This window comes from Macrotis lagotis, chromosome 1, assembly GCF_037893015.1.
Source record: "Macrotis lagotis isolate mMagLag1 chromosome 1, bilby.v1.9.chrom.fasta, whole genome shotgun sequence".
Taxonomy (NCBI): domain Eukaryota; kingdom Metazoa; phylum Chordata; class Mammalia; order Peramelemorphia; family Peramelidae; genus Macrotis; species Macrotis lagotis.
In genome coordinates this window covers 790,296,853-790,316,275 of record NC_133658.1, presented here as the reverse complement: position 1 = coordinate 790,316,275, position 19,423 = coordinate 790,296,853, and the positions used below count along the sequence as shown (strand labels likewise).

The window sequence follows — 19,423 nt, the reverse complement described above, 5'->3', positions numbered from 1 at the left end:
TGTGTGTACATATATAGATATAGATATATGTGTATGAATTTATAAAGAGAAGTACGTATGTGAATGTGTGTGTATATATGTGTATTATATATATGTATATGTATTATATGTATATATTAGTATAATAAGTATATACTTAGTGATATAGTACTGTATATATATATGTATATGCAGAGAGAGAGAGAGAGAGAGAGAGAGAGAGAGAGAGAGAGGAAGATTACATCAGAATTTTTCATTATTCAATTGAAACATGAAAGTACATCATAGAGGTACTTGAATCCAGGAAGGTTGCCCTAAATATTAGAAGGGGAAATATGGAGAAATAGCAGGGCTGAAAGCAGGAGTTACATTGTTATTTAGGGTTAACAAATAACTAACAATAACCTTATAAGTTGTATAAGTAATGTATTATTATCTCTATTCATTATTTTGGAGAAGTTGAGGTTTAGAAAAGTTAAATGACCATCCAGGGACACACAACTAATAAGCAAAGGAGCAGGATTTCATGATTAGCCTCCAGTTCTGATATAACTGGTCTAACCAAACAAACAATAAATGACTATTTATCGAATGCCTACTAGGCTCCTGGAGAGACAAAGACAAAAATGAAACAAGTCTCTGGCCTTCAGAAGCTTATATTTTAGCCAAAAAGACCAAATGCTCGAATACAGGTGTACATAAATCCCATACAGAGTAGACACAAAGTGGACTGGGGACTGGAAGAAGCCATGGGGAAGGAGGAGACCAGGAAAAGGTTTTTGTAGAAGCTGATATCAGAATTGAGACTTGAAGGAAGCCCAGATTTCTAAGAAACAGAGTTAAAGGGGAGGATTGCTTCAGGTAGGGGGCAAAACTAGAACAACAGTGCAAAGGTGGATGATATCGTGTTATGTGTGAGGACCAGCAAGAGGACGGGTTTGGGAAGCAATATGTGGTAAGACTGGAAAAGTGGGATGGGAGCAGAATGTAATAAGATTTAAGTTCCAAACAGAGAATTGATGCTAGAGGTAATAAGGAGTTTAGGGGTTTATTGATTAAGGAAATGAGGTGATGCAATTTAGGCCTTAGAAAAATCACTTTGGAGGTTGGTGGGAGGATGAACTAGAGAAGGAAGAAATTTGAAGCAGGGAGGCCAATTAGAAATGTAACTCCTCAGGGCCCTGGGACTGAAGGCATGGGACTCTCTCCTCACTGTGGAGATCAATGCCCAGAACCTGCATGTGTTGGTAAAAGCAACTCCTCATGCATCCAACCTTTCTGGAGAGCAATCTGGAATTATGCTCAAGAAGTAATAAAAATGTGCACACCCTTTGATCCAGCAATATCATTACTGGGTCTATACCCTGAAGAGATCATGCAAAAGGGTAAAAACATCACACTTGTGCAAAAATATTCGTAGCAGCCCTGTTTGTGGTAGAAAAGAATTTGAAATCAAATGAATGTCCATCAATTGGGGAATGGATGAACAAATTGTGGTATATGTATGTCATGGAACACTATTGTTCTATTAGAAACCAGGAGGGATGGGAATTCAGAGAAGTCTGGAAAGACTTGCATGAAATGATGATGAGCAAGATGAGCAGAACCAGAAGAACAATGTGCACCCTAATGGAGGGTGATGATCAACCTTAATAGACTTGCTCATTCCATCAATTTAATAATCAGGGACAATTTTAGAGTACCTGCAGTGGAGAATACCATCTGTACTCAGAGGAAGAACTGTGGAATTTAAACAAAGATCAAAGTCCATTACCTTCAATTTTTTTATTAATAAAAGTGTCTTATGTACTACATACTTTTGCTATCTCTAATATTTTATTTTCTTCTCAAGGATATGAATTCTCTCCCAACACATTTAATTTCTATCAGTGTATAGCATGGAAACAATGTAAAGATTATCAGACTGCCTTCTGTGGGAGGATGGGGGAGGAAAGGGAGGGTAGAGGAAAGATTATAAAATTCAAAAACCTTACAGAAAATGATGGGTAGGAACTACTATTGTATATAATCGGAAAACAAATAAAATATTAATTAAAAAAGGAAAGCAACTCCTCTTCAAATTTTAGACTAGTCTCTTCAGGATCTGCTTCAAGGTTCTTCTGGCTTAGGACAATTTTTGTCTTCCAGCTTTACTTTGTCTGGGAGATTGTTCCTGAGAATGGATGTGGACTAGTTTTGTGATCAGTGCCCTTCCCAGGCTTCTAAGTTCTAAATGAGTCTAGAGGGATCTATATTCAATCATGGATCAAGAAGAGGTGAAACCTCCTTCATGGTCTCTGATTCAACATCAGTTAGAAGTGGGACGAGGGGGATCCATGCCCTCCAGGAAGGAGATTACATTCTGTTTCTGATTTCGGATAGCCAGTTGTAGCACTGTGCAGCCAGTAGAGTCCTGAATGTCGAGCCTGGCCCCAGCCTTGATCAATACCTTGAGGATGGCGGTGTTACCCTTGAGGGCTGCCAAGTGCACAGGTGTCCAGCCTACCTTGTTGGAGGCATTAACATCAGCCTGGTGCTCCAGGAGGTTGATGACACTCAAGAAGGCACCTCGCTGAACAGCCAGGTGTAATGCTGTCCATCCAGACTGCTCAGCCATGTTAGGGTCAGCTCCTCCCTGAAGGAGAAAGGAAACCACTGCCTCCTCCCCTTGGCGTACTGCCAAGTGAAGTGGGGTCCATTCCTTGCCCCCTTGGACATCCAAGTGTGCATTATTCTCATGCAGCAGGCGAAGAATCTCCAAGTGGCCCTGGAAGGCTGCCAGATGTAGGGGCGTCCAGCCCTGCTGGGTCTTCAACTCGGTGTTGGCTCCATACTTGAGCAGCATCTTGCAGATAAGGTACTTGTCTTTGGCAACAGCTGTATGCAATGGGGTATAACCATTCTGGTCAACAATGTCAGTGACTGCCCCACTCTTCAGCAGGTACTGGATTGCACGGACCTTACCCTGTTCCACAGCCAAATGCAATGGGGTCCTGAGGTTCCTCTGCTGGGCATTTAGCTGGGCCCCCTGGCCAATGAGCAGCTTAACCAGGCTAACATGCCCAAAGTAGGCAGCCACATGCAATGGGGCCTTCCCCTCCCCCTCTTGAATATTGGAGTTAGCATGGCGAGAGACAAGGAGCCGGGCTACATTCTCAAAGTTGTTCTGGGAAGCTAGGTGAAGAGGTGTCCAGCCCTCATGCTCCTTGGCATCCACCTGGGCACCATGGTCCAGTAGGAGGCGAGCAATACGATCATCCCCATTCTGGGCAGCAAAGTGAAGTGGGGCCCAGCCGTCCTCATCAACCAGATTGGGATTGGCTCCTTGGTTGAGCAGCAATATACACAGGTCAGACAACTGATCCTGTACAGCAATGATGAGGGGTGTGTAACCCTCAGCTGTTTGGCAATCCACATCTACCTCCTGGCTCAATAGCAGCTTCACCTTCTCCACATTCCCCTCACTAACCAAGAAATGGAGGAGGGTGACATTGTTCTCATAGATACTCAACTCTTCCATGCTCGACACCAAACTCTCACTGTCAGATAGCTGGAGTAGCCTCCTCAGAGATTCACCTGAGTCTGGAGAAAGGAAGAGATCTGAGTCCTCCAGAGGCTGCCCTGTTCATTCTACCACAGGATCATAGGACTTAACCTTGGAAAGGGACTTGAGAGATCAGCTGGTTTATCCCATTCATTTTACTGATGGAGAACATAAAATCCAGATAGACCTTGTCTCTACTCCCAAGACTAGAACAGATAGAGCTCTAGAAAAGTGATGAATTACAACAGACTCCTCACTCCAAAATATTGTATTTCTGAGTCTGATAGTTCTTCCTGTTTTCTAATCTAAGCTCTCTGCTATAATTAGAGTATCATTCTCTCTTGTTCTACCATCATAGGGGATCAATAGAATGGACAGATTTCTACCCATTCAGACCCTAAGAGGATGGGACCAGGTTGGCAAAAGGCCATTGTGCTAATGTCCAAATGTCCACCACACTCTTGATTTACAGCAAACCATTTCAGAGGTGTTGGATTTCAGTGCCTTCTGGGGATTTTTGAAGTAACTAAATGGAAAAGGCATGAGGGATTGGAGAAATGAAGCCCAGTGAAATGATTGATTACATTTCTTTTCCTTCTCTGAATCATTTAATTGAAACTGTAGGGTCCTCTACTTACCACTCTCTGTCAGTTCCTGGCTGACTTCTCTACTGATCTTGACCAGCAGAAGCAATATAAGAAAAATAAGAAGAAATCAGTTTGACAGTCAGCACCTCATTAATCCACCAGCTTTTCCTGACTCCCATAAAGACCCTCGTTTCTATTCCTTATTTGTAGTTCCATGCTTTCCATAAATTAGAAATTGAACTTTTTTCTTCTTTGCTTATCCCATGAGAAGAGAGGGAAAAGCATTCTTTCCTTTCCAGATGAACTTGCTGGGGAAGAACAACCATGGCCCTTTCATACAAGCAGCTTATTAAATAAACTCTATCTCTGCTCAGAAGGATGCAGACAAGTTAAACACCCTCCAGTGCCCAAAGCTGAGCTTTTCAACAAGGGAGGTGAGTAATGTTGAGTTCACTGACTCAGAATGTGAGAGATGAATAAAGTCTCCTATGGATCACAGAATCATGGAAACTTAGGGTTGTGAGGGTCTGGGAGGTCACCTGGACCAAACATGCTCTTATGCCAGAGCCAGGTGTGGCATTCCGATATATACAACCATGGGCAGAGCTCTAGGTAATCCTGTCCATTGAGAAGGCTCTCACTTGCTTCCCTGATCCTACCATGACTTTCAAAGACAAGCCTCCCCTCTCAAGAACCCTGGATAGCAAAATAAAATATTCTGCTAGCAGAGGAATGATCCCATGCTCTGTTCCTTCCTTACCTCCTGGGCTTTGCAAAGAGAAGGTTTGCAGGATGTCTTTCTGACCAAAGACTCTTTCTCCAGGTCTACTATGGGGTTCTGGAGTAAGGATAGCAACATGTCTGTCTCAATGGTGATATCTGTTCAATGGGAGAGACAGGAAAATCAATTGAATGCTGCCTATGTGTCCTCCATTTATGCCATATTTCTTTCTAAATTTACTAATAGACATGCTTCTATATACATAGATGCATATATACTTACATGCATGTATGTATGGTGATTGGGGTTCTAGGCCAAACTCTGCCAGTAAACAGCTAGGTGCCATTAGATAAGATAACTCCCCATTTGTGTCCTAATTTCCAGGGGAGGAAATGTTTTTGTGTTTCTGTCCCCAATGTCCAGCACAATGACTTAGTCTATGGAAGATGCTTAACTGTTTATTGTCAAATCAAATATATTAAATGGAGGAGGTTGGGATATGTGAATTGGATAATCTTTAAGAACTCTCCTAGCACTGAAGTTCTATGATAAACAACTATCAATTAACAAATATTTACTAAGCACTCATGCTTGGGGATGGAGATTAAAAAGACAAACAGTTTTAAAATGAGAGACATTCTATGGGAGGAAATAAAATGTATATATACAGCAACATAATATATATATACATATATATATATGGGGGTGTGTTGTGGAGTGTTTACATACATATCACATACATACTCATATACATACCACACACATACACATATATATATACATATACATATACATATATATATATATATATATATATATATATATACACACACACAAAATAAAAAAAGGGTAATGGAAGAGGAGACTGGTCTTTGGGATATTATGATAGACCTTCACTTTGTAGATTAGACATTTTAGTATGGCCCTGATGTTGGATAGCCCATGAGTTCCACTGCCAAAATCTTGATTTTTGAAGAGAGTTGCTGTCGTGTATGTTTTGTAATAAAAAGAATACTGCTTTGGAGACTCCAAGACCTGGGTTCAAGTTCCAGGTCTTACTCTTACTGACTAGAATGATGGGAGGATCAAAATCATGGAAACTTCAAATTGGATGTTATTTCCAAAAAAAGTCAGCTAATTCAACTATACAACTTCAAAAGGTCATAGTGGTGGAAACAAGTTTATCAAAAATATGTGATACAATCTTCCCATTCTTCAAATGTGGAAACTATGACCTAGATTAAAAAGTTAGTTGATTGAAATCACAGTTAAAGGTAGAGTTAAGCCTGAAACCCAAATCTCCCAACTCTTGCTTCAAAGATATTTTCTTTCCACTAACTCCTAACTCCAGGCAGTTCAAGAAGTATTTACTAAGGGGCTGCTAGGTGGCGCAGTGGATGGAGCACTGGCCTTGGAGTCAAGAGTACTTGAGTTCAAATCTAGCCTCAGACACTTAATAATTACCTAACTGTGTGGCCTTGGGCAAGCCACTTAACCCCATTGCCTTGCAAAAACTTAAAAAAAAAAGTGTTTACTAAGTATCTACTTTTGTCAGGTATGGCTAGGTTCTAGAGATACAAAGAAAGACATGTTCTAGTCCTTGTCCTCAAGCAGGTTACATTCTACCGTTAACTGTGTTGACATAAAATCTTTTCTCCTTCCCTTAGCTGCTAGTGATTTCCTTCTTCTCCACTCCAATATCTAGTTTTATACAGCTATATAGGTACATGTTATTTCTATCTGCTAGATTATAAATTCCTTGAGGGCAGGGACTGTTTTCTTTTGTTTTGGGTCCTCCAGCACCTAACATAATGCCTATAGAGTGACTGACTTGTCCCTAAATCTTCCTCTCCCATTAAGTTTCTATTTCTGTCTATAATATCACCATCCTCCTAGTCATCCAGGCTCATAAGTCTGGAGTCACCTTGAACTCTTTCCTCTTCCTCCCCCTACACTTGCAGTCAGATGCCAAATCCTATTGTTTCTCCTGCCAAACTCTGTTTTTTCTCCCAATGAAAATTGTCTTGCTTCTTCTCAAATACTATTATTTCTTTCATTTCTTTAGTTCTGCTCTACTCTTCATAGCCCCGTTTGAGGTTTTCTTGGCAAAGATATTTAAGTTTTGCTAGCATCAGGTTTGCATTTCCTTCTCTGAGAAGGACTCTGCTCTCCTCTATCTGTCATCCATTTAGCTTTCTGGATAAATTCATTGAGAAAACTTTCTGTATTAGGTGTTTCTCTCATTAGGAAAGCATTTTATGTCTCAATGTGTCATATAAATGTGAGTAATTATTTTAATTAATAATGATAATGGATAGAGGAGCAATATCATCAGAACAATGACTTACTGAATCAATTGGTCAGCAATTTGTAGGTTTGACTAGAGAGGCTCTAGTCCGGGGGCAAGGAGATTAGTAAAGAGGCTATTTGGTAGTCCTTTTGAGAAGAGCCAGCTAGGTGGAACAGTGAATAGGATACCAGACCTGGAGTCTGGAAGACTTATCTTCCCAAATTCAAATCTGACCTCAAACAATCTGGTCTGAGGAATGAAGGGTAGTAAGTAAATTAAGTAAATGACCCTGATGAAGTCAACCTTGTTTACTCAGTTTCCTCCTCTGTAAAATGAACTGAAGAAGGAAATGAGAAATCTTACCAGTAGTGACTAAAATAGAAATGCCTGTGATTGTCACAGATTCCCTTTATGTTTATAGATATGGACAAAGATATGGGGGATAACTTTTCTTGCTATATAACCTGGAACATTTCAGTCAGTTTTTTGATGAGCAATGATGAAAATGATGGGGAAATACAGAAACTATTAAATGAAAAATGAGAACTCCACAGGATTTACAAGTAGGATAATTCATCTATTTCTAAGAAGGCAGCATTTAATTCCATCAAAAGTAAAATCCAAATGAAGCTTATAGATATGCAGAACTTTTGGCTCAGTAAGAAGGCAGTTGGAATTTATTTTTATGTAGACAGTAACAAACCAAACTACTTTTTTGTTTTGTTTTTTTAGGTTTTTGCAAGCCAAATGGGGTTAAGTGGCTTGCCCAAGGCCATACAGCTAGGTAATTATTAAGTGTCTGAGACCGGATTTGAACCCAGGTACTCCTGACTCCAGGGCCGGTGCTTTATCCACTGCACCACAGAACCGCCCCCAAAATACCTTTTTGAATGCCTTGAAGGCTATTTAGGGGCCAAAGATATATGGCACATCTCAACTACTCAGTGTTGGTGGATCCACATCGATTAATGATAGGGACATGATCCTAGAGAGATGGGCTGAACATTTCTATAGTGTTCTTAACAGGCTGTCATCAATCAATGTAGAAACTATTGGCCATTTACTTCAAGTTGAAGTTAGTCAATCCTGAGCTGAAGTTCCAAATGAAGAAGAGGTTTTGAATGTCATTAGGCTTCTTTCAAGTGGCAAAACACCTGGTGTTCCAGCTGAGAACAAGGTATGTGTGTGTGTGTGTGGGGGGGGGTCCATTGCTCATTCAAAAACTGACTGAAATTTTCCAGGATAGGACATAATTAGGAGAGAAGAGTCCAAAAACCTTGGAGTTGGGAGAAGCTTCTGATACCATCTAATTCAGTGAAGTCTGAGATTCTGAGAATAATCTTCCTTTTTTTTCTTGGTGATGTATGAGCTGAGTTCCTCAATTAAGAAGGAAGAATTTGAGGAAAGATGAAAGGGTCACTGCAGTGACCATAGCAACCAATAGATTAAGGAGGTATTTGAGATTATGTTACACAAATCTGTAGTGGACCTGATTGACTTGGGTTTGTGATTTCAGCAGCATATGAATAAGAGTAAAAAAAAAACAGGAGCTGGATTTTGGTAAAGTATTACTGGTTAAAAGACAAAGGGGCAAGGTTCCAGGTTCACTAATGGATCAAGAGAGAGAAAAGAGTGTAGAATTAATGCAGGTGTGATGGCTGGGGAACCGAGAGGAAGAGGGATTAGAAATCATAGTAAGGAGAAAGAATCAGGGTCATGAGACAAAGGAAAAGATGGAATGATACAAGATTGTGATAAGATTAAAGAACTGTAGAGTTCATGCAAATAGCACTAGGACAGTTATGGGTGCCATCATTAAGATTTATGTATAATCATCTCCATGTCTAACTTAGGTAGGGCGGAGAAATAGGTCATGAAAGTTTAGTAGAATGAAGAACTTGAAAGTTAGGTGAGTTGAGGGGCATCAATAGGAAGACTGAAATCTCTAGTATGAATGAGGGCAGTAGTTGAAATGGAGAGAGAATATAAACATGACATTGAACTCATTGAGGAAGGATGTTGATAGTTAATAGTCATTAGGATCTGGAAAAATAACATTAAATATTTCCCCACAACAACCCAGTGAGGTAGGAAGTGCAAGTATAATTATCTACATTCCAGAGATAAGGATTTGATCATCCTGATTCTGGAGAGGCAAGGTAGGTTAGCAAATAGAGGAAGACTTTTCTTCCAATCTAGTCTATGACACAATTGGTTGTTTGACCAGTGTCTTAAGGAAAGGACTAAGACATATAAGATGTAAATAAAGAACTGTTTGGCATAGGATATTTCCTCTTGGAGTGTTTCCTAGACTAATGAAATAGCAGTTTTAGTATCTACCTCTAGATAAGAAAACCCAGACATTGAAGTGACATAATGATTTCCAGTATCTACCAAAGTAAATAAACTTATGAATTTGGCATTCAGGCCCTTACACAATCTGACTTCAACCACCTAGTCTTATCTCATTCTTCTCTCCATCAAGTATTCCAGTCAATTTAACAGACTACTGACACTCCATTATATTCATCCTATCCTCCCAAATATCAGTTCCTTTAATCACACCATCTTCCCTTGCCTAGAACAGACTTCCTTCTAAAGCCATGTCATTTCTGCCACCTGAAATCTCTCCTTCCCTTCCAGAACCAATTTTGGATATGCCCTTTCTTCATGAAGTCTAGGTAAAATCTCTCTCTCCTGTCTCAAACTTCTTCTATTGCTTTATGCGATTATTTTTCTCCCTTGTTTTTAGATATTTGTGGGTTTGTCCTTCTCCCCTTTATATCATAAGCCCTTTGAGAGGAGGTTTGTGTTATATCTGATATGATTTTATGAGTGGGAATAACATCATAGAAGAGGTATTAATATCTACTTTGCTGCTTCCCTCTAAGGATCATGGGCCTTTTTTACATCTGACTTGTGTTGTCTTCAGCTCCTTGGGAGTACTATCCTCAGTACTTAGCAGAGTTATTTATTCATAGTAAAAACTTAAAATGATTTATTTATTCATTCATTCTTTCATTCATTCACTCATTCATTCATTCATATCTGTCTTTGTTTCCTGGGTACTTACCATGATGCCTTGTATGAAATTTGAGCTTAATAGATATTGATTGAATTGAGCCCACAAGCTATAAAGAACCTGAGTATTTTTAAGATGAACTAGCCAGTCTTGCCTAACAAAGAGGTTTAATTGGGTTCAACTTCAGTAATCCTAATGAAAACCATATATCATTCTGTAGGTCATTGAGATGGCACCTGACTCCTACTTTCACTCATCACTACACCTCTTCCCTCTGTGCAGCCTTGACTTAGATTCTTGCCTTTAAGTAAACTCTGTATGAGAGTGGATAGTGGTCTGACTTAAGGAAGACCTGAGTTTAAATCCCACCTCATACATTTGATGACAGTGATTAAAAAAGTCATATTAACTTCTCAGCCTCAGTTTCTTCATCTGTAAAATGGTGGTGATAACAATACAAAACCTCATAGATTGCTATATATATCAAGCAAGATCTTGAATATATATATATATGTATATATATATATATGTGTGTATTTATATTACCATGTAAATCTTAAGATAATATATACATGAATGTTTATCATAGGATATCAGTTGGAAATATGGATGATTACCTGTGAAGCATGGCCTCTTCTTAAGGTCCTGGTCCCAGCAGCGCTTCATCAAGTCTACCATCTGCTGACCCTCTCCTGGCCACTCATCTGAGATGGGCTGTAGGGAGGGTCGGGTACCAGCAGCCACGCGAATGATGATGGTCATCATGTTGAACCCTGAGGGAGATCATAGGCTAGTCTGTGCTGGTGAAGCAGGGAAGGGAAATGATAGAGAAACTAAGAGGCAGTCAGCCTCATAGCTCCAGACAGGAAGCAAGGACCAAGGGCTGATTTTGACTAGATGAGCTCCCCCAACTCAGTATCTCTAGATGTTACCTAGGATAGAAGGTCACCCTCAAACAAGACCACAGTTCCAAGCATCCTTACAATCTAAAGGGCATGGTACCAATACACATAGAAATAAATATGCTAAAAACCTGTTTTCTTGAAAGCTTTAATTTTCTCACTTTGCTATTTTTTGAAGGTTTTAAGACATTCTATATTCTCAGCTGCTGGGTAGGAGTTATTGGGGGGGTGGAGGGTGGAGGAAACTCTTTGAGGGGCAGGAAAGTTGGTTTAAAACCAGCAACTAGAAAGCCTGTGGGTTTGAAGTACATTTTAACTTTTCTCCCTCCTTTATTTCCTAAGGAATGTGCTCTGATTTGGGGAAAACCAGGTCAGGATTCACCTGCTCCTTCCTGAAACCTCACAGCTCCCCCCCTCCTCCAGCTCTAATATAAAGTTCTTTCTCTGAGCCCCCAACTTCACTCCCACTTGATCACTCCCATCCCAGGAGACAGGGAGGTTGTGACTAGAGAAAGATCGGGGAAGAGAGGGTAAATAGAGTTAGAAAGAGGGGCAAGGCTCAGAGGGACTTAACAGAAAGGACGATGTTTCTCACACATTTTTGTGAATAAAAAACAACCATAAAGTCTTTTTAAAATGAATCTTCCTTAAAATAGAGGTGGACAGGGAAGATAAGGACAGAGATCCATGAAGAAGGGATGAAATGGGGGTCCTACAAACAAATGTCACCTATTTCCTCTGGACTATCTAAGTTCATATTCTCTTCTCTGTGAAATCCCACCACCACAGCCACCACCCTCTATCCTGGGGTCCATACCCTACAGAACCCCCAAATGGTAGCCCCCAGTATATTACCTGGATATGGCTTCTTCTGGGTAAGAATCTCCCAAATGACAATTCCAAAGCTGTGAATAAAAGAATAAGTGACCATTCCACAAAATTTCCAGTTTTCTGGACCTCATGGAAAAGTCAGATTCAGTGATGAAAAACCAGCCTTCCCTCCCTGCCCATCCCCCAGGCCCAGGTCTGTGCATCCCACCTGCCCCCAAAAGGTAGACCTGGGATATTTTAGACTTGTTTCAGTCCCTAGAGCCAGCCAGCATACTGACCGAGTGCAGAGGGACTGCTGACCAAGCAGGGAATGTGGATAAGTAGCTCAGCTTGAGCCTCAAAAAATACATCCATTATGCACCATATCATTAAGGAGTGGCTTTCAGTTGTGGAGCTAAGCAAAGAGTTATTAGAATGGTAGAAATACAGAAGGAGATAAAGGAGCCTCCAATACTCAAAATTAATAAAAAAAAAAAGATCCCTCTGTCTTCCTCTTACCTGTATACATCATATTTGGGCCCAGGTGCTTTGGTGCTCTCCAGAAACATTTCAGGGGGAATATAGCTGAGTGTGCCCCGAAGTGCTGACCTCTCAATGTACTGCATTCGTGTGGACTGTTCCATCCACTTAGATAGGCCAAAATCTGAAACCTGGTAAGAGAGACACAGGGATATGGATGGGTGATGGGAGCTCGGATGGTGACTAGTTTATAGGGAGAGATAGTGACCTGTTGTTACCTGTCCCCCTGCCCATTCACCACTGGTCAACCCATCTATTCACCTGGCATCCACAGGGACCAAAATAGCTAATCAATAGCATCAATACCTTCCTGAGTCCTGACAATATTACTACAGTTAGAAGTATTGTGTTCTTTAAAGGGATATCAAATATGATAATCATATACTTACATACCATTCCTATTTTTCCTACTTCTCTTTACCAAAACAGATTTCTCAGATTTATCTACATTTGGGAAACAGGGAAGGATAACATTATCCTTCCATATTAGAGATAGGTAATAGAAACTGGAGGATAACATCTAGTAGAACCATACATCAAATGTCAATGATGTGCTTACAACCCATATCTCCAGATGCCAAACCATATGTGCCAGATGCTGTCTGTCTTTCAAATACTACCTCTGCCTCCAATAGGTCCTTTTTGGAAGTATCTTAAAGCCCATTGTAACTTTACCACAAATTCAGCTAATAAATACTCTTTGAGAGATGAGTGAGAACTCTTAATTGAATTCTGATTCTCAGGGTATCTTTAAAGATTTCCCAGACATTACCTTCTCTGTATCCCCCTTCTGGGAAGGGGAAAGGGCTTAGGCCAGAGGAATGGAGAATAAATGGGGCCTTCACCTTGGCATGCATGTTGCCATCCAACAAGATGTTGCCTGGTTTGAGGTCTAGATGGAGCAGAGGTGGCTTAATGCTGTGAAGGAAATTCATGGCCAAAGCAGTCTCATGGATGATTCGGAACTTGAGCTGCCAGGAGAGGCTATGAGTAGGCAGCATCTTCTCTAGGGAGCCCTTGGCCATGAATTCCATCACAATGCCCAGGGGCTGTTGGCACACTCCATAGATAGAGACAATATGTTGGAATTTGATCTTTTCCATCTTGGTTGCTTCTTCAACAAGGCATTTCATGTCTGAACTATAGAGGAATGGGAAGGAGAATGTTAATGAATTAATCAATGTATTAACAGAATACCAAGGCATTGTTTCAGGTAATGAGGGATGCAAAGTCATAAGGAATAAAGCTTCTGGTTTAGAATCCAATTGGAGAAGTAAGACACACACTCATATATAACAATACAAAGGAGAATAATTTAAAAAATGACAAGCCTTCCTGACCACCCCCATATGAAAGTGATTCCCTTCACACTAAACCAAAGCAGTCCTTTTATCTATTTCTTTCATCACCCTCTTAAACCTTTGTCACAATATATGTTTATGTTAGAGTAGAAAGTCCTCTTGCCCATCCATACCTAAGGAAGAATGAAAAGTCTACAGGGCTAGCAATCAAGAAATTTAGGATCTAGTCCCAATACTGCCATTAGGTAACTACAGGAATTGGGGTGAGTCATTTGATTTTTTTAGGCCTTACATTCTTATCTTTTACATGGAGGGTGGTGCCTAGAAGCAGCTAACCCAATGGATAGAGTATTGGACCTGCAATCAGGAAGATCTGGGGGGTAAATCTGTCCTCAAGCACTTTCTAGCTGGCATGTTGCTAGCTGAATTGCTGCCAGCCTCAGTTTCTTCATCTATAAAATAGTATTAAGAGAATTTGCCTTGAAGGATGGTTGTCAATTATAATGCAAGCTGTTGTTATTAGGAATCTAAGGCTTTTTCCTTTTCCGACATTCTTTAAGTCTGTGATGCATAAAGAAAAGATATGTTTTGTTTTGTTTATATTGAACTGGCTTTAGAGGAACTGGAGATGAGGAAAAACTGGCAAAATGTTTTTTTTTCCCCTAACTACAATGAAAAAATTATTTTATTTTTAATGTATGAAATAAAACTAGCATTTCTAAAACACAGTAGAAATTTTTTAAAAAGATGATTATATACAAAGTTGAAAAGTTTTCAGTGTACTCTTCACATGCAGAGAACCAAGAAAGGTCAGGGTCCAAAGGAGACAGAATCACTGGAGTCAACTAGAGATGGACTAAAGAAATGTTTGTGATCAACAGATCCCCTTAGATCATGGAATGAACAGATTATAGTTTTATATTATATGGAATTTTAGAGATCTGAAAAAGGGAAAAAGAGATCTGTAAATACAGGTTTTTCCCTAAGTGGTCCTTCTCAAAATTCCACAGAATCTCTAACTTTCAGGAGCTCCTGGAAGAGTTAGATCCATTTAGAGACTTCTTAAATTATGTAGAATATTCTTCCCTCCCTAGTTGTCCTTCTTAGAAGCCATGGAAGATTATGCCATCTAGCTAGAAGACTCCACTCTCTGAGCCTCGTTTCCTCATCTGTTAGAGAGGCCAATACTATCATCTCTAGAACCTATATATCATGATGGTTATGAAGCTGAAATAACAAATGTGTTGTTAAATCTAAAGTTTTATGGAAATTATTAAGTTGGTTGGTCAGCCCAGGTCTTGCATGCTGTCTTCTTTGTTGTCCCTCTATGTCTTCTTCCCTCAACACCTACACTCCTCTTTGCACCAGAGACAATTCTATTCCAGACTTTGAAGGTTATTTTCTTTCTTTCTTTATTAGAATCATAAGGATGGGAAAAATGTACTTCTCTCCATCGAACACCAAAAGTCTTACCCCAAAGATGACAGGAGTCAGATAGGAGGAAGGAGGAAAAATTAGATGTCTCTTCCATTAAAACTATTATCAGCTTGCTTCCCACTCTCAACCTACCAAATTCTCTTCTGTCTAGCATTTCATCTTCATTCTCAATTTCAAGAGCTACAAAATAGTTCAGGCAGCCCCAGAACAATCTGGCTTCATCCCCAAACCAATCAGATTAGTGATAATATGGGCAAAGGGGAGGGAGAAATACTGAGTATTAACAAGTTCACCTGCCTTCTGACTTGCTGGGGGGGGGGGGGTTCTCAGATTGTCCCAATCTAAGCTGTGACATGAAATAGATGAGATAGATGAGTAGTTGGAAGGTAAGAGAAGGGTCTAGTTAGTGCCTAAGGACCTCATGACTAGATCCTGGGGACTTGGCTGGTGGATAAAGAGAACTCGATGAAACAGGCTGGAAAACACTAAAATAATGTTTGTCCCCCTTTTTTTTTTTTAAAGGTTTTTGCAGGGCAATGGGATTAAGTGGCTTGCCCATGGCCACACAACTAGGTAATTATTAAATGTCTAAGGCCTGATTTGAACTCAGGTCCTCCTGACTCCAGGGCCAGTGCTCTATCCACTGCACCACCTAGCCACCCCTGTGCTTCATTCTTGAAGAAGACCATGACATCAGAGAGATGATGCCATGACAAGCATTTGAATTGAATTGGATTTGAGTGAAGAGGTGCTGTACTAAGTCACCAACCTCACTTACTCCTCCAAAGCCATCTGGATTCAAATATGAATCAGGACAACTGGAGTTGGCACCGGATGTGAGGAAATCAGGGTTGAGTGAACTTGCCCCGAGGCACACAGCTAGTGTGTCAAGTGTCTGAGGCCAGATTTGAGCTTGGATTCGAATTCTCTTCCTCCTGATTCTAAACTAGTGCTCTGTCCACCTACAGCTGACACAGGCTATGCAGTCTTCCCCATCCCACAGGTCCCATGTCCAGGGAAGGGTCTGATATCCCATGGAGTTCTGGGAAGACTAAAGGCTGATCAGACTTCATCTCCCAAAGGTTTCCTTTACAGCGGCATACAGAGCAGGCACGTGGTTTATTCATAAGCAACACCAAGCAAAGAACAGACAGGGAGGGAGAGGGAGAAAAAGTCAGGAAGAGAAAAAATGAGAGACCACAGAGACAGAGAGTAGCAAAAATACGCGGATGAAAAAGAGAAGCGGGTAAAGACAGATCATGTGAAGCTCCAGGCTTTGACTTGCAGGTCTCTGCTGAGCTGGGTGCGCCCGCGGGCTGGGGGCCCCAAGATGGGTGTGCAGCCCGCTCCCACCAGCGCGGCGCTTCTCCCTTCGCAGTCTGCATCATGTTCGCTCGCAACTAGGGCACCCCTCTAGTAAAACCATCTCCCCAAAGTCGACAGGGGCGATCCCTGTGAGGAGTCCATTTTCCCTAGTCGGACTCGTCCGGCTCTTCCCTCTCCCGTTTCCTCCGTGGGAAAGCCAGTAGTGGACAAATGTCTTCCTCTCCTGGGGTGTGGGACCCTGTTTTCATTCAAGCCCATCCCCTCGGCAATTAAAAGGGAAAAAAAATCATCGGGGGGCAGTTTGGGGGCTGAGATGAACTGCCCCCAGGTGCGGAGATGCCCCCGCACTCTCGCCCGGGACGCGCGCGGGAGAAGTGTGCCGGGGCTCTCTCCGGGGAGCTGAAGGGGCTCGAAGGCTGAAGGGGAGGGCGGTACCTGGAGGGCCCGGAGCCGGCCAGCGGGTAAGGGGAGCACTTGACGGCGTAGTCGGTCCGCCAGCGCCTGTGCCGCACCCGGAACACCTGGCCGAAGCCCCCGCTGGCCACGCGCGGCCAGTCTGCCTCGAAGTCGTCGCGGCTGAAGATGGTCAGGCTGCCCAGCCGCCGCTCCGCCCCCAGGGCCATGAGGGCCGCCCGGGTGGCCCCGGCCCGCCGGAGCCCTCGCCCGCTAGCCCTGCTCACGGCCGGCCCCGGCCCCGGCCCCGGCCCCGGCCCCGGCCCCGGCCCTGGGCCTCGGGGGCCTCCTGGCTCCCCCCGTGAGCGCCGGGGGTGGGCCCCGGGGGCCGCCCCGCGCCCCCACTGCCCCGCGCCCGCCCTTCCCCACAGAGGAGGCCCGGACGCAGGGCTGGAGGAGCCCCCAGGCCCTCCGAGGCTGTGGGTGCTCAGAGGCTCCGGAGGGGCGGGGAGCTGGGCGGGGACGAGCTGAGCAATGCGGGCGGAGGAGAGGCAGGTGGAGGTGTCACTTCGCTGGCCCCGGCCCAGCCCCGGCCTTCTCTTGGCCTGGGCGGAGATTTGGAGAGCTCCTGGAAAGAGCCCTCAAAGGACAGGAGCCCAGGTCGCTGCTGCTTACTCTTCGGGGGACCTTGGGCAAGTCGTTTGAGCTAGGGCTAGAGGTGGGATCTCATGCTATCTCTGGGTCTCATCTGCTTTTACTCTGGAGAGATGATAGATTAAAAATTGAGGGGATGCCCATCAGTGAGGAATGACTGAAGAAACTGTGGTGTCCATTATGATGCCACACGAAAGCAGAATGCTCTCGGAAAAACCTGGAAAGACTTCTATGAGCTGATGCAAAGTGAAACGTGCTATGTTAGACGGTAACACCAATGCTGTAGCATGATCAGCTACAAAGGACAGCTTTTCTCAGCAATATGGTGACCCAAGACAACTCTGAAGGATTTATTCTGAAGAAGGCTAAACAGTCCCAGAAAAAGAGCTGACTTTTCAGAATACAGATTGAAGGATACTTTCTTTTCTTTTTTTTTCCATGAGATTTCTTGGGGAGGGGGGTGGGTGTCTATGTTTCCTTTCATAACATGACTATTATAAAAAAAAAATTTTGTGTGATTACACATTTCCAACCTGTATCAAATTGCTTGGATTCTCAACGAGGGATGCTGGGGAGGGAAGAAGAGAGAGAATTGGGTACTCAAAGTTTTAAAAAACAAAGCTGAAAATTGTTTTTACATGTAACTGGGAGAAAATAAAATACTAAATAGATTTTTTTTTTTTAATGATGGAAGGTTGAATCGGATGATCACTAAAGCCTTTACCAGAGCTAAATTGTTAGGCTTCTGTCTGGGGTGGAGAAAGTTATCTGTTCTAGAGGGAAAAAATATAGTGGAGATATTCATGGACTCTGATTCAGAACATTCAGATACTGAAGACCTATGTTGGGCAGGAGGGGAATTCATTTTCAGCTGTTTGCTCCAGCACCATTCCTGAAAAGGAAAACAGAAAAAAAAAACAGATTTCTTCCAAGAGGAGTCCTAGAAATGTTGCCTTCCCAGGAGACCTCAAAGGCTGGGAGTGGGGAGACCCTTTATCTCTGAGGCTAGGGAAGGGATGGGCCTTTTTGAAAACTAGGAATGAAATTGGAAATGACTGTCACCCCAGGTGACTGAGTGACAGTAACCTGGGTAGGGTCAGTCACTTGGGTTGAACTCCAACTTGTGGGTATGGACTAAGGGACACATTTTCAGCTCTTTCTTACTCAAACACACAGTCAAGCCCAGCCTAAACCCAGAATGACACCTATCCTGATCTTTTTTTAACTTAAATACCTTGAGGACAGGGACAGTGTTAGCTTTTTCTTTGTATCACCAGGCTCAACAATTTGCCTTAGGCAAAGCTTGTCCCTTTATTTTTTAAAGCTCATTCCTTTTTTAAATTATTTAATCCTTCAGTGAAGTTATGCTCTTGGTGATGTTATACCACAATTTTAGAAGAATCCAAGAGGTAGGTAATACAAAAAAGCATTGGGTTGGTTCCTGGGGAGTGTAAATAGGATGTGACAGCGTACTTGAATTATCCAGGAGATGTATGACTGGAAAAGGACTTGATAGAAGGATATTTCCCTGGAATCTTTGTAATATTAAAAGAACTAGAGATTTCTTACACATTACTTGCATTTCTCATAGAAAATTTAAAACTTTGTATCAATTAATGCCCCCACCAACCCAAAAAAGAAGTAGGAAAAGAAAAAAAGAGGAGAGGGAGGAGGAAGAGAAAGGGGGAGAAAGGACAGGGTGAGGAGGAGAGGGAGGGTAGAAGTAGGAGAAGAAGAGAGTAGAGGAGGAAGAGGAAGAGGAGGAGAAGAGAAGAAAAATCTGAATCTTTTTGAATTCACATTGTTTCCATTGGGCTGAAATTAATTAACATTTTAATCACCATTTTGGAATTAATATATTTTGGGAAGCTAGGTAGCACAATAGATAAAATACTGGATCTGGAATCTGGAAGACAT

The 19,423-nt window shown here is 42.1% G+C and overlaps 1 protein-coding gene across 1 annotated transcript; it reads right to left on the bottom strand.

Moving 5' to 3' along the window:
- Positions 1-1,732: 1,732 nt before the first annotated feature.
- Positions 1,733-17,082, bottom strand: ANKK1 (ankyrin repeat and kinase domain containing 1). The gene is made up of 8 exons (XM_074216699.1): positions 16,895-17,082; positions 13,241-13,535; positions 12,375-12,526; positions 11,901-11,950; positions 10,761-10,916; positions 4,871-4,989; positions 4,162-4,198; positions 1,733-3,561 (listed from the first exon to the last, which is right to left on the bottom strand). Exons 1-8 carry the CDS (start codon positions 17,080-17,082, stop codon positions 2,288-2,290), a joined length of 2,271 nt encoding a protein of 756 aa, XP_074072800.1. The 3' UTR covers positions 1,733-2,287.
- Between the last annotated feature and the right edge of the window lie 2,341 nt (positions 17,083-19,423).